The sequence below is a fragment of the Brassica rapa genome, chromosome A05 (genome assembly GCF_000309985.2).
Source record: "Brassica rapa cultivar Chiifu-401-42 chromosome A05, CAAS_Brap_v3.01, whole genome shotgun sequence".
Classification (NCBI taxonomy): domain Eukaryota; kingdom Viridiplantae; phylum Streptophyta; class Magnoliopsida; order Brassicales; family Brassicaceae; genus Brassica; species Brassica rapa.
This window is the reverse complement of record NC_024799.2, coordinates 5,674,393-5,689,754: the sequence shown is the minus strand read 5'-3', so window position 1 is coordinate 5,689,754 and position 15,362 is coordinate 5,674,393. Positions and strand designations below refer to the sequence as shown.

At 36.6% G+C, this 15,362-nt stretch overlaps 6 protein-coding genes across 7 annotated transcripts in view; 1 reads left to right on the top strand and 5 right to left on the bottom strand.

Moving 5' to 3' along the window:
- LOC117134085 overlaps positions 1–15,362 on the bottom strand; it is a 905,201-nt gene that overhangs the window by 774,799 nt on the left and 115,040 nt on the right. The gene's annotated exons all lie outside the window — the stretch shown is intronic.
- Positions 2,101–5,425, bottom strand: LOC103867448. Its single transcript, XM_009145521.3, has 3 exons — positions 5,169–5,425; positions 3,484–3,993; positions 2,101–2,874 (listed from the first exon to the last, which is right to left on the bottom strand). Exons 1-3 carry the CDS (start codon positions 5,278–5,280, stop codon positions 2,294–2,296), a joined length of 1,203 nt encoding a protein of 400 aa, XP_009143769.1. The 5' UTR covers positions 5,281–5,425; the 3' UTR covers positions 2,101–2,293.
- On the bottom strand, positions 6,300–7,607 carry LOC108871942 (ribosomal protein S14, mitochondrial). The gene is made up of 2 exons (XM_018659022.2): positions 6,621–7,607; positions 6,300–6,542 (listed from the first exon to the last, which is right to left on the bottom strand). Exon 1 carries the CDS (start codon positions 7,116–7,118, stop codon positions 6,654–6,656), a length of 465 nt encoding a protein of 154 aa, XP_018514538.1. The 5' UTR covers positions 7,119–7,607; the 3' UTR covers positions 6,300–6,542; positions 6,621–6,653.
- Positions 7,859–9,251, bottom strand: LOC103867447. Its single transcript, XM_009145520.3, has 4 exons — positions 8,744–9,251; positions 8,515–8,661; positions 8,353–8,430; positions 7,859–8,262 (listed from the first exon to the last, which is right to left on the bottom strand). Exons 1-4 carry the CDS (start codon positions 9,128–9,130, stop codon positions 8,035–8,037), a joined length of 840 nt encoding a protein of 279 aa, XP_009143768.1. The 5' UTR covers positions 9,131–9,251; the 3' UTR covers positions 7,859–8,034.
- On the top strand, positions 9,374–11,602 carry LOC103867446. 2 transcript variants are annotated; one of them, XM_009145519.3, is made up of 4 exons: positions 9,374–10,298; positions 10,819–10,959; positions 11,073–11,156; positions 11,259–11,602. In XM_009145519.3, the coding sequence occupies exons 1-4, from the start codon at positions 9,765–9,767 to the stop codon at positions 11,325–11,327; spliced, it is 828 nt and encodes a 275-aa protein (XP_009143767.1). In that variant the 5' UTR covers positions 9,374–9,764; the 3' UTR covers positions 11,328–11,602. The 2 variants fall into 2 exon arrangements, with proteins under 2 accessions (XP_009143767.1, XP_033147697.1); XM_033291806.1 differs by having other exon boundaries at positions 9,709–10,298; positions 11,073–11,602.
- Positions 12,165–14,638, bottom strand: LOC103867813. The gene has a single exon (XM_033291744.1). The coding sequence runs from the start codon at positions 14,579–14,581 to the stop codon at positions 12,791–12,793; it is 1,791 nt and encodes a 596-aa protein (XP_033147635.1). The 5' UTR covers positions 14,582–14,638; the 3' UTR covers positions 12,165–12,790.

The following is a 15,362-nucleotide window of genomic DNA, read 5'->3' as shown; positions in this document are numbered from 1 at the left end:
TACGAAAAAAATATAACGTTAAATCCTATATTTGATGTAAAAACTTTTAAACTTTAATTATTAGGCCAAAATGCTTTCAAGCAGGTTGAAACTTTTATTTAAATAGACGGAAATGTAGATGATGAATTGAATGAAAAGAAGTTACCTTCACCTTTGTATTTCGCCAAGTTTGTCTCCTTCTTTATTTTATTGCCTTCTTATAACCTAACTCATGAAACAGCTTTCCTTTTTCAATTATTTATAACAGGAAAGTTAGTAGCCAAATTTAAGAGTGTGGTGCACCACTGAATTTCCAGTGCTCCAGTGGTCTTACTCTTATGGTGTGTCAGATCTCTTATATCAACTTTTAATTGAATTCGTTATTTACAGATTATTTAGTCTGCAATGCAACGAGATCCATGATAACATATCAACACATAATTAATCATGTAAAATTACTGCTAACTGCTAACCTAACACTTTTATCGTCATTATTAACTGTTCAAGTTCTTATCGCTATACGATATATATCATATGTGTTTGAGGACCAGCTTTTTAAGACCTCTTTATCCAATCATAACAAACTTTCTTGAAATACATAATACATTTTTTTTATATACATAATACATGCATATACGACGTCAAAAACAAAAATGTTTTCGGAGCAAACATATTTGACGAATCTTTTTTTATTTTTGGGTTTATGAAGATTCCTTTTCTTGATCTACTCTTAAGAATCAACGTCGTTGACCTTTTATTTAAGTCATTTTCATTGTGTAGACGTAATTACGTGTGTCATCTAATAGTTTTAGATAACGCTTCTATTACAAAATCATATCCTTTTGTTAAAATAATTGCAAAACGTTCAATTATTCTTTTGACTAGTTGGCTCAGGGGTTGAATTAGTATCTAGAAATACATTACAACTTTGTCAATAAAGAATCACGTTACATGGTTTCTTTTAATTAAAACATTTTGGCATATTGACTTTTCTAATTTCATCTTCTTTAGAATACATAATTGCCTTTTAGCTTTGAAAGATCACTTGGAATGTGACCAAAATTCTGCGAAATACGAAATACTGGGGTAACTTACTAACTTATTCACCTAATTCTTTGGTATTATAATATATGTAGGTTGCTCAAAAAAAAAAATAATAATATATGTAGATGTAGCAGTCAATGAACGTTATTAGCTCAGTTAAGGTTTCCGGTTTGAAAAGAACTTTATATTTTTCAGATTCAACGACTTTCGAAGTTTCCAGACCACTTTTCTCATTAATCTTTTAGATAAGGTTGGTCAGACAACAGACAACGGACACAGTCCATTTTTCTCTGTCGTCCAATGTTTCACTAAAAACGCATTGGACATTACATGGTATAAAGAAACAAATTACAAATCCAACTAAAGCCCAAAATACGATACAACAGTACGTCCAAACACATTCACAACATGTGTTGGCCAGTACAAGAAACTTCAGCAGATATGGCAAGATTAGGATAAATCCATTGATGTCATCAAAACGAGTCTTCACCACTGCCTTTTCTCATGGTTGAGATCATTGACGACTGACAAAGCTCTTCCACTCACGAGTCATGACTCATCATATACAGTGAAGCTTTGAGTGACAAAAGTTCAAACATATACCAAACAATACAGTAAGAATCCAAATATAACATGCATATTTGAAACGTTTATATTTGTCTAAAAGTTTTAGTAAAAAAAGTCTGCAAGCTGATCAAATCTACATGAGCAGGGTCAATAAAGTTCTCAACAATTTCATCACACAAATAAAAAAAGGCGCTTTATATTGATATGATGGTGATGGAATTTCAGCAGCTGTTGATTATATAAACAGAGGCAGTGAACTTCCTGTTAGTAATTATTAGAGAGGATATAAAGACGTACCCGATAAGTATTCTCATTAGCTCAATCAGACCAATGACCAAGCCTAGTGGAAACAATTCATGTCAGATCAGCGAAAATAAACTCAACAGCTCATTGATGCTTATCTCCAATAGTACTATAATATTGTATGATACTCTCTCGATTAAGTTAGAGTCAATTACACCATCTCTGTCCCAAGAACATACCTTCATCTAAACCGTAAGACCCTGAACCTTGATCAAGTCTTGTTTATCAAAACGTCTTACATTGGACCATGAATTACAATAAATTATTAAAACATAAAAGACTTTCTCATTCATAGTTACCTTGAACCGATACTTAACCATACAACATTGGAACAAACCTATAAATTCCCGGTCTGCCCAATACATATATTCTGATCCAGGGACATCTAAACCGGAATAATCTAGATAAAAACCAATGCGAGAACCAGAACCAAAACCGGAAGCCCAAAACCAATTCTACTAGACCCGGAGAACCAAACCTTGACGTCATCAATCACAGGCCCACACAAGGAGCTCATATCGTCCATCCTAGTATTGTAATAGACGCTGTAGAAAGCAATCCTCGTACGGTCCGCCTTCGCCGTGAAATTCAACTCGGAGACTTCGAAACTAGAGTTCGCTTGCGCCATGTAGTGAAAGTTCTGCGCTTGATCGCCGGCAAACGCCATTACGGCCAGAGGCTCCTTGCACTTGTCGCCTGCGTGGCCCAACGAGAAAGACATCTTGTACGGAACGTTGGCCTTTGTCTCAACCATTTGAGAGATTATGCCTTCTTTCCCCGATAGAAGCTCCACCGCTCGCTTTCCCTCAGGGACCGAGAAGTGGTCTGAGTCGATGAACCGGACTGCACGGTTCGATTCGACGGTCCAGCCGGGAAGAGAGGAGGTTTCTTCGTCCAGGTTTGTCGGAAGGAGAACACCTAGGGTCGTGTTTCTGAACATCCATGGACCTTCTTCGAAATCTCCATTAACCACAGCATTGCCTGTTAAAATTTAACAGTTCGTTATTTTTAATGGCGGGAAGTTTGGTTCTGTTGGGGTAAAATTTAGCAGAAGTCATAACATTTGGTATCAATAACAGAAAATAAGGGAAATTCAGGGGCTAGTTTTGAATACATGCTAAATTTAGGGGTATATTTGAAGTTATATAAAGTTTGGATGTTCAAAAACATAAATTAAGGAAAATGATTGGGTTATGTTGGCAAAACAATCATCACTCTTTATTCTTTAATATGTAAAATGTTTTTATTCTTTTCTCTTTTTTTCGCAATATAATATATTTTCATAAATCAAAATAAAATTTAATTTCATCAAAAATACGTAATCAATTATGTCCTACTCATTTTTATTTATGATTAATTAAACTAATTTCAATTTATATTTCCAATGATATTTTCTAGAAAAAAGTAGATTTTTGATTTGTGTGATTTAGTACACAACATCGTACATTCTTAAAGAAGGCTGGTGCGTATGTGCGAGTTGTACTTTAAATGTCCCCAATTGGTGTAAAATCAAACGATTTAAGAAATATGGGCAGCCTAAACCAATAAGGAAAACTTAAGGGGTTATTTTAGCAAAAACGAAAATATCACCTTTGGGTTTATCAGGAGTGAAGAGTTTCTTGAGGGCGATGTCGTCGATGATTGGGCCACAAGTAGGATCATCCTCCATACCAGGATTCCTAAACACCAACCGGACACGATCCTCAACCGCTTCAAACGCCCAAGCATAAGGGTCCCACCCTTGAACGCTGTAAAGCGTTTGCAGGTCAATGGTCTGCGACGCGATGGGCTCATCTGAAGCCACCGACACGTTCAGCGACTCGAGCTGCGCACACGTGCGTGCGGCGCTGAACGTGACGGAGTAGATAAAACCTTTCTCCACCGCGAGTTCTTGGCTGATCTCTGCATCGTTTCCTAACCTCACGGCGTGGCGTCCCTCGGGAACGATCAGGATCATCCCGCCTTGTTTTTGACCGGACTTTATTAGCTCCACGGTGCCGTCAGATCGCCAGCTAGGGATCTCGGTGGAGTCTTGGACCATGGCGTCATCAGGGAAGCCGTTTGATGGTGGAGTCTCGAAGTCGCCGTTAACCACCAAGCCTGTAAAAAGACCCGTATTAATTACTAAGTCCGTTTCACTAGTCGTTTTATTACAACAAACAATGTTTTATGTTTTAAAACTATCATTAAAAAAAAAAAAAATCTTACAACTGTACTTGTAATAATTTATGAAGGGAAAAAGGGATAAGTACGGTATTTAAATATGGTGTCAGAAAATATTATATGGGATGGAGATGGATAACAATCAGTTGGTCCCCCTACACAACAATGATATGTTTCATCTTCGATGTCCACTTTTGGGCCTTACATTCTCTCAAGAATTTGCAATCTAGACAAATTATATCTTCCGTAATAGATTCTCTCCCTCGCATTTCTCGTGAGGTCACACTTACCAGCGGTTTGTTTGTTGAATCTATTATTATTTTTAAAAAAAATGAACAGAGAAACACGAGTAAAGAGAAGACACGAGAATTGAACCGTTTCATCACCGTCCACGCATTAACTTTGGTGGGAATCACACACATTGGTATGAGTTATGAATATGTGGGTCGTGTGTCTACATTTACGAGTGCCCTTTTCCTTAGGGCAGGGAAATGACTAGTCGAATTTAAGGATCCAATTAATAGTGCAAGTGCTACTACTAATAATTTAGTTTTCTAAAGAGTGAAGACTGATAAAAATAAGTTTTGACTGTTAAAGATTTAAATTGAATACAGCGGGACAGACTTAAGGAGCTGAGGAGGGATTTTCTATTCTTTTACCTAAAATGACCCATAAAGCTTTTGTCTTCTTTTACTATTGTGATCGTTTAATTTGAAAATTACTACGAGATTTTTATTCCAAGATAAATGATCCTAACTTGACTCATTGCTCAGTTAACCAGCAGTCAAACAAACACACAAAGGGGAAATAAAATATTAATACTAAGCAACAGGGGACTTAAGATGTGAGATTGGGGTAAAACCCTGAAACTGGGACTCTAGAAACAAAGTGAAGATTATATAACTTTAAGCTCCTTAGCCAGATCTGTAAGTAACCCATTTTAGAGAGAAGAAACAGGCAATAGAGGCCACGGTGCATCCATGTTTTGTTCTTGGAACAGAGAGAACAAACAATCATATGCTGTTTACATCATTAGAAACCCCCAAAACCAACAAGCAGTCTAAACCAAACCAAGAAAACTGATGAGATTATGTGAGTGAAGAACAGCGTACCGTCTTCGACCGGCGAAGTTTTGCCGTCGGAGGCTGCAGCGAAGACGCAGAGACCAACCAGAAGCATTAGAGTGGAAACCAATTTGCAACTATCATTGTTGTAAAGCACCATCTCTACCTCTCTCTTTCTTTCTGAACGGTCAAAGTGTTACTGTGAGTTCTTTTGGGGCAGTGTGAGCAAAAGCAGGGAAGTGTAGTGTCCTTTTTATCCTAAATCCTCCCAGCTGTTCTTTTTGTTCTATTCTTTAATTATTTTAATAGCTAAAGTTTTGGAAAAAAAATAACCAATGAGGTATTGAGGGATATGTCAAAAAAAAAAAATTAGATTGAGAAAGGTAGCCATTTTGGCATTTGTGGACCCTCTTGACCACAAACCGCGTGGTGGTCGTAGTCATTGGTGCTACATGATAGTGGCTTCTTACTTAGCTTCTCTCATATACTCATTTATTAAATATGGACCAGTAGCAACATTTCCCTTTTCGTAAACTTCGATGAAAACTGTGTAGACAAAAAAAATAACAAGTGGGGAGTCATTGTTAGCACATATTTTAGACACTGATGAATAGACTCAGAAACATTATCACTAGAACACATTAGTAGAAATGTGCTCTCACTGCTCAGGCAAAACCGTGAACCCTGTAAGTATATAGCAAAGGCGAGGATTCTCTCTGAAACCTTACTCCAGATGGTTGATTGTCGATGATACTGTTGGTTAGTCATCACAACTCTTCTGCTGCTCTTTTTTAGACTCGGACACATTTGAAATGCTGAGTCAAGTGCTTTTAAAGAGATTGTGTAATTTTGGAAGATGGGGTAACTCACGGATGGTCTTATGTTTTATTCATAGAAAAAAAAACTAAGAAGCTTGGGCAGCTAAGATGCTGTACGCTCTCACCTTACTATAGAACAGCCTAAAGCGTTTACTTATAGCCACGCACATAAAGCATACAACATGAGGAATGAATCTATTCTTTAAATTTGTTTGGGTTAGTCATTATACTCATCTCCTCGGTAATTTTTGACTAAACAAAACATACAACCTAACACTTGAACTTTAAATTCCCATATAATTTTTTCCTTGGACCTTTTTTTACACTACTACTTAATAACCTTTTACTTACTTAGACAATGCATTCGACATTATGCCTTTAAAAAAAAATACTAGTCAATTCATCAAAAATTACAACAAAATAACATCTTGACAATTGTTAATCTTATTCAACGAGAATCGCTAGAATAACTTCTACAATCTTGAACGGGATCATAAAATAAAAAAGGAGCAGCACTTGTGTTATAAGCAAAACTAAGTTTTGTAATGAATCATTACACCAACAGCTACTCAAAATCTAGCAGCCGCCAAAAGTTGTTTGATTCCTAGAAAAAAAAAAGATTCATCCATCAGACATTACACAATACACAGAACAATAAATATAAACTCAAAGCTACACTTACTTTATGGTTCGGTCACTTTCCTTGCAAAGCCCCTTACCAAGAAGATTTCTTTATACCCATCAACTCCCCTTTATTCGCCAACCCACGGAAACAGATCCTCGACATCCGAAACAGCTCCGTCACGGACCTAGACCGACCAGTGAACACGCACCTGTTCCTTATCCTCGTAAACGCACTGTTCCTCGGCAGCTTCGACAGCTTGTAACGATTCTTCTCTCTCATTTCGCTGGGAAGCTCCGGATCCTTGCAAAACGCTTTGTAGAGCTTCCTTCTCAGCTCGAATCTCGCCGCGAGCAGTCTACGTCTGTGATCTGCGCTGTTTCGCTTCACGCCTTGCTCCGTTCCGCTGTGTTTCGACGCCTGTTTCGCGAGAGTTGTGGAGATGTGTCTGGATTGGATCGGAGGTTTGACCGCGGATCGCCATAGCAGAGCTGGTTGAGAGAAGGAGCGTTGACAGTAGGAAGAGACGTTGGTTAGGACTCCTCGGAGATTGGCCATTGGCGGGATTGGATTAGGGTTTTGAGTTTCTCTCTGTTTTAGCTTAGCTCACTCCTCGGATCGATTCGAAGCTGCTTCTTCTTCTGCTTGCGACTGGTGAAAATGGTTCTGGGCCTGTTTAATTTGGGCTCGGTTGGGCCTGTTATTATGAATTATATAAGCCTTTCTTTTTGGTTTGAAGAAAAATAATGTTAATTCAAAATCCACAAGTAGCAACTTTCTTTCCCTCGGTGTTCTTTTTTTTTTAAAGACTGATTTGATAATTCTATTTCGAGTTATGAAAATTATTAAATTTACGAATTTGTAACCGATAATTTTTTAGTTTTGTAAGAAAAATTCACGACTGAATTGTATTTACATGACATTGAGTTGCGTTCTAGTTCTAACTAAAATTCACAGTTCAACTTTTTTTTATATTGAACTGTTTTATAAAAATTAACGTATAACGGTTTTATTTAAACTTTGTCAAAGCTTTATTGTAAGTTTTTTTTTTTCATTAGTTTACATATTTGATACAATGTATTTTGGAGTCGAGCCTTAAACCTTATAGTGTAAAAAAATTAGTGAACTATTAATTAAAATAGTGGACCAAAATAAATAAATAAATATCTCCTTGTTCTGATGAACGACTGTGTGCTTAGTCTTCAGGATCATGTCAAAAAATATTAGTTATTATTAAAATTATGATGTCCATGTTACTAAATGATGTCCATTTGTGTCTTCCTCTGCATACGGATAAATGTTTTTTTTGACAATATTTGATACTGAAGAAATGGTATATTATAATGACATATTTAGATTGTTCTATTTGTTATAAGTTGATGTATTTTTCAAGAGTAGTGTACCATATGTTTTTATCAATTCGTGGAAACAACACCATTTCTTGAAGTTATTGAACATATCATCCATGTCACTTTTATTTAGCCTCACGTGGAGTTGAGTTAACCGTTTGTCTTTTCTTGCTGTCTTCAATTTCGTGCTTGAGAGATTCCATTACTTTCTTGAACTCATCTAATGTGATTTCGTGACTCTCACTTTCCTCTGAGTTTCCAGGCCATTGTAGACCCATCTGAATCTCCCTGAACCTGTTGAATGCCTCCTCGACTTGCTTCCAAGGATCTCCACGAAAGTAATATATTATAGTCTGAGATATAAAAAAAATCATTTGACACTAAGCGAAAATAAAATGATAGATAGGATTTTAAAGTAACAACAAAGGACTACAGTTACTTGCCTGGTAGAGAGGACGCCTTGCATCTGTTATGAAATCATCCTCTAAGCACTTACATTTTGAAGCCTCTTCAATGTTTCCCTATTATATATATATTGTTTTAACTTTTTATAAAGATATGCTGAAAATAATCATACTTATGATAAATGAATGTAAAGAGCAAACCATGTAGATCAACATCTCCACAAGCAACATCTCAATCTCATAAGCCTCATGACCTTTTCCTTCTGCTTTTGCTTTGTCCAGTGCTTTCTTCAATATCTCAACTCCTTTTGCTTCTTTTCCACTCATTTCCATCTTCACAATGTCTCTCTACAAGAGGAAGAAGAAAATAGGGTTCTAACGACTTCAAATTTAATCCTAAAGGGTAAAAAGATTTTGTATATGAAACAACCTGAAGCAACCCGAAATCCGGCCTTTCCCTGGAAAGCAAAGATTCAAATTCAATCTCAGCATTTACAAGGGAAGAAGTATCAAGATGATATGAGTGCAAGTCAAGCAATCTCTGCAATGCCACTTTTCCTCCTCGAATAGCCCCCATTGAAACAGATCTAGAGAGGTTTTTCTGATCCTTTCGACGTCTTGCTAAAGAAGTCTCCTTACTAATGCTGTTATGGATGCCTTTTCTGATATCTCGACCATTGTTGTCGTCCTTCTTTCTCCATAACCGATGATTTATGTAATTCCAAGCGACATATGCACCAGCAAGGAAGAAGACGGGTGCAACTGCTGCTCCATACTTTGTTTTCATGGTGAACCTGTTCTTGGACCGATTCACCATATACTTACCTAAATTATTTGTTTTGTCTGATTCTTTTGTTATGAATGTCAATATATTTATATTTTTTTCCTTCTTGAAAGATTCTTTTATATACAAAGAAAATTGGTTTGCAAAAGGAAGACGAAAGCGCACATTCAAGTTATTCTAATGTTATAGTCTTGCATCGCAAGTAAAGAAGTTAATATACTTAGAAGGCATACGAACAAAGAATATGGCGCCACCGGTATATATAAGTTTCCGACACTTTGGAAAGAATAATAATTTTTTTTACATAATTCCTAATCAAATAGAAATACACTAGTCTTTGAAGTTTGTTAATTCAAAAGAGAATATCAGAACAACATTTTCAGAAAAGAAACAATACAAAACAGTAAATTAGAAAAAATATGCTTATATTAGTATATACGTACTTGCTTGTTTAAGCAACATTCTTTGATGCCTTTCTGCCAAACTGGTTACTTCCGTCTGAAGTAACAAATTGATGCTTTACTTCACAAACCCTGAAACTGTCACATCTTCTATGCACGTGGGGAAATTAACAGGAACAAAAATTTAAGAACCAATCTCTAACATAAGATCAACCAAATGCAATAAAAATCCATTATATTTTTTTTTTCAACTCATAAGAAGAAAAATGGCTTCTACATTTCTTCTAGGCCATACGCAGAAACTAACACTTCCTTTCTCTAATTTTACCTCCTCACATAAACCAACTCTTGGATCTCAAAAACCTTTTCTTGTTTCTCCCTCCAATGGCAGTCCAAGCGGTCGTTTGTTCATCAGATCTCCAATCACGATGGCCAAATCAAATAGCAAAAGTGATTATCAAGATGATAAAAAACTCTTAAAGCCGTTAAAAATGGCGGCGGGAGCATCCCTTGCACTTGCTTGTGCCTTAGGTATTTTCGGCTTTAAGATAAAGAATATGAGCTATTCTGCCGCCGCAGCTGGGCGTCCAAGCGCCGCCGACATGATCATAACCGGGAAGCCAACCGCAGCTGTATCAGAATCTTCAGGGATGTATCCTTTGCCGGCAAAGTACGCATTGCAGTCTCTCTTTGAAGTGAGCTCAATGCTTGCTTCGGCTAAACCCATTCCTTCTCAAAGACCATTCAATCTTCATAAACTCCCTTCATTGCCCTCAAAGGAAGATACTGATTCCATCAAGGTATACTTTGCAAACTTATAAATTCAAAAGGATTGCTCGGTTCTGTTTTACTTATTACCCAAAAAGGTGTAATGAAATCTAACAAACAAAAATAAAAATAGGGTTTTCTGCAAAAAAAAAAACTTCAATGTGATCTTTTTCGCTATTTTAGTTTGGTACCTCTATTTCCATATTATAAATATTTATATACTAAGAAGAGAATAATTATGGATATAGTTTGTAAATAAAAATATTACTATGACGACGTGCTCTGATTTTTTTAACATCTCTCAAAGCGAGTTTACATAAACATTATGCAAAATACAAACAAAGCTATTATTTGTTTACTTTATATTAAGAATCTTTCGATACCCTATAAAAATTCATATAATTTCTTTACAAATTGACACCATATATCAAGTGCTACAAGCCTATAACTTTATAGCCACAAGATCAACCAATTTAAAAAGAGAGAAAATATTTTTTTTTTGAGCAAATGAAAGAAAATATTTAACAATCTTTTAAACTGAGGGAAATATAGATGGAGGCAGTGCGGAAGATGAAGGAAGGAAAATGCGAGGAGGCGGTGCAGCTCCTTCGCGACGCAAACATGCGATACAAAAACGAGCCCGAGGCCGCCTTCAACGTGCAGATGGCCCTAGTTGAAATTTTAATATTGCTGGTGATTATTTTATTATTTTCGTCATATGCATATGCATGCAAGTCTAATTTCTTTGTATTAAACATTCTTGTATATATGTGATTAATGGTTAGTATATTTCGATGATATTCTAGGAGAGGTATCAAGAAGCTGCTGAGTACAGTTGTCTAAATGATGAGAATGCCCTAATTTCTGATATTCGGATCCCTCTTTATAAGGTTTATCAACATAATATAAATATGTGTTTATGGACTATATTAATTAAACGAATTTTATCGCAGTGTTTAGTTGTTATAAAGCTAATGGTGTTTCATGTACAGGCAATTATATACACAATGCTAGACAAAGATACAGAAGCCAAGAAGTATTGGAAAGAATTTAGAAAATAGTTGTGTTTTTACCTTATATATTTAAGACAGAAATTAGCTTTATGAAGATGAAGGAAGGAAGCCAAGAAGTATTGCTAAAATGAAGGAAGGAAGCCAAGAAGTATTGCTAATGGTGTTTCTAAATTCTTTCCAATGCTAGACGTAGACTGATATCTATTTCATATACCAAAATGTCTTCAACATCACGTTCATAGATCCACTGTATATAAAGAAAAATGAAAATTGCTATTTTCTGCAAACTACGTACGCATAGTAACAAATATGCATTTCCAAGATATATGTGTCGCAGCGCCGCCGATAAATAAATTCTAGCGTAAAAACATATATGTATTTTACGAAAATAATGTGGGCTAATATCCCTGTTCGGAACTACGCTAGGCGTGAGTCGGGCGCTCGGTCCGGGCCTAGCGAGTTGCAAGAAAATCGGGGAGTACGCGGGGTGTACGCGGGGCCTAGTTTTTAACATAATTTAATATATTTTTAATATGTTTAGATAATAAAAATTATAATAAAAGTTTTAATACATGCTTTTATAAATATTACAAAAGAACATACGTTTTTCCTCTCGTACACATCTGATTCAAGCACCACAAAAAAGAATTTCAATTCATGGGATAAACAAAAAAAGAGATTGTCTTGATCTTGAAAACACACAAAATACAACAAAGGATTGCAGGTCTTCATCCTTTATGTCTTCAGATCAAGTAATCACCATGAATTGGAAAGATGTGTTAGGAGTTATAGATCTTGTAGCATACACCTGCAATAATAATATAATCAAACGATGGCAAATAACAAGACATACAACAACCAATACGTATAAAGAGAAGCAACATGTTAGATACAAAAATGACCAGAGATCTAAGATGACTTACTAACCTTACTAATTAGATTGTGAGTCATGGAAGAGAGGAACATGCTGATATATATCCGGTTCAAATTCCATGTCCACAACATATTCTTCATCATCTTCAGACTCAAAGTCATCATCATATAGATCTCTTACCCTTGGAGCTTGGGTTACAAGCAGCAAATTAAGATCACTATCCATCTCTTCTACACGGCCTACAAGCCATTCTTCCACTGTATCTTCATTACCATCATCGAATATCACATCAGCATTTTGCTCTCTAATTTTTTTCTGCTTCTTAAACAGTTTTGCGTTGAATTGCACATAGACTAAGCTATTTAAGCGATTGACATCCAGCCTGTTTCTTTTTTTTGTGTGAATCTGTAATAAAAGAGTAATGAATTTCAGCAATAATATCACATTTTTAGAGAAAAAAAAACTAATAAACTAACCCCTTCAAAGCAGCTCCAGTTTCTTTCACATCCGGAAGAGCTTGACGTCAAAGCAAGGATCCTTGTAGCCATCTTTTGAAGAGTTGGTGTACCACATCCGTATGTGGACCACCAATTCCCTACGATCAATTCAGTCACATATGATGAATAAATATCTGAAGTTAATGAAAACAAATAATATGAACATACAAACCTGGATCAAATTTGTCATTCTTAATTTCACATCCTTTCAGTGCTAAAGGTCTGCCAAATGAGCCACTTTTGTTCTTGTAAAAATTGATCTCGTGATTCACAACTTTATCTTGTTTCTCAAAGTCGCCATGATAGAAAGTCTCAGCACAAGCTATGAATCCATCCATGATCTTAAAATCACTTAGAATTTCTGGATCTTTGTAGAAATAATAAGGATTGAGGAAGTAGGCAGCAACATGCAAAGGACAATCTAACCTATCTTTCATTTTCTCATCAATGATCCGAAAGATAGGTAGGTAGTTTTTCTCCACATGATTTGAAGCTTCCTTGATAGACTTCTTAGCTTCGACAATCTCACCATAAATGAATCCAAGAGAAGGTACTTTCTCTCCATCAGCCAGCCTTAGAACCTTCACTAAAGGACTGAAGATCCTCAACACAACCGTCACACTACTCCAAAAGCCATGACTCATAATTGTATCAAACGTATTTTTACCCTTCACACACTTTGAGTGCTTACAGTCATGCCATTCATCGCTGCCGAACATGCTCATCAGTTGTGCCTTCTTCTCGTATAGGCTTTGCAAAGTCAAAAAGCAAGTTGCAAATCTTGTTGCTCCTGGTCTCACGATATCTCTTTTCTTTGTATATGTTCTCATCATGGACAGTGTTGTATGATGAGCATATACAAAGATAGTAACAGCCTTTGCTTGATCAATTATCTTTGCAATACCAGGAAGTTTGGAAATGGCCTCAAGCATCAAATCTAAAGTGTGAGCAGCACAACCTGTCCAGAATATCCTTGGTCTCTTCTGTTTCAGCATCTTTGCAGCTGCCACGTTGTTTGTAGCATTATCAGTGACCACTTGCACTATTTTTTCAGCTCCAATATCTTCAATCCACTGGTCAATGTATTTGAAGATGTACTCACCCGTGTGAGAATCCTTAGAAGTGTCTTTTGATGAAAGAAAACATGTACCTCCCCTTGAGTTGACACACAGATTCATTATGCTTCTTCTCTTCATATCAGTCCATGCATCTGTCATCACTGAGCAACCTTCTTTATCCCATTCTTCTTCTAGACTCTTCAACTTTTCCTTGGTCCTTTGTTGTTCCTCATTTAACAATGGCTCTCTAAGCTGATACTGACTTGGAGGAACCCAACCAGGCCCAAACTGTCCCAACGCTTCACAAAACATCCTGAAACTGTCGTTGTCAATAGCGTTGAAAGCAATATTTGCCTCATAAATCCATCTAGAACAGTATTGACGGACTGCATGTGTCTTCTCCTTAGATATGGCATCATGGATACTCTGTTGTCGTGTTTGTGCCGCCAAAGAAGCTTCAGGGTTAATGGAGGTTGCATACTGATCAATAGGACCTTGGAAGTGAGGACTTTTAAGAGTTCCCAACTCTTTTTCCAGTTCCTCAGTATTGATGTCCTTGTATATGTTCACCTCTGCCCTCAATGCTTGATCATGTTTCCTTTTCAAATTCTTCTTCTCTTTTGCATCAAGAATTGCCTGCTTACACTTCTCTTGATCCGCTTTAGATGAAACAGGGCAGGGTGAGACATTCCCTTTCACATGAGCAATGTGTTCTTTCATCCTGAAAACACCACCAGAGAACTGTTTTCCACACAACTTGCATTTGACTTTGTCTGAATTTCTCGGATCACATAAGACTCCAAATTCCCATCCCACATCATTTGAATTTCGCTTCAGAGAAGGAGGTGCTGCATCTGTTGGTGGGTTGTTCATCCTTTTGAACCTTAAAAAAAATTAAACACAATAAACTTTAACACTGAGTAGTTTCAGAACTCAACCTTCCCCAAAACTGATTCTGAGTTTTTGTTTTTGTGTATACAAGAACTACAGTAAGTATGAGTTTTCAATCTTGAGTCAATTATATATACGAAAAAGAAACAGAAAGATGATTATTACCTTGAATTCACGAACAGAGGATAGTTGTCAACTAGATTCAGCTTCACTTCGTCTCCAACTCTCAATTTTCCTCTGAGTTCATCTCAAAACCCCTTTTGTTTATGTCGTAACTTTTCTAGGGTTTATTTCATAAAAAGAAAATCCCCAAATGTATATGAACGTGAGTTAGTTTTGGGCCAAACAAATATTAAACTAAGTTTTTTTATGGGCTCAGCATCCATTTTTTGGATTTAGTGGGCAATTGTCAATTGTTAATAATCAAAATTTTTAATGTTGAGTTCATGACCGAGTTAAACTACGCGGCCGCGTTTCCCATTTACGCGGACAACGCGGACTTCTACGGCCAACCGATTTTAGTCACCGATTTATACCTCCTCCCCACGGCTAAGCTCCGAGTCACGCCTAGGCGGCCGCCTAGGCGGCTAGGCGGCCGCGTTTTCGAACAGGGGCTAATATATATATATAAGTAAATAAATAAATAAATTATGCTTCCCCCATGAATTGAACAGAAATATAGTGTCTCCATATATAAAGACAAGCATGCTATTAATAGAAACACGCATACGTACGTAGGCACAAAGAAGTAGGTTGTGCAACA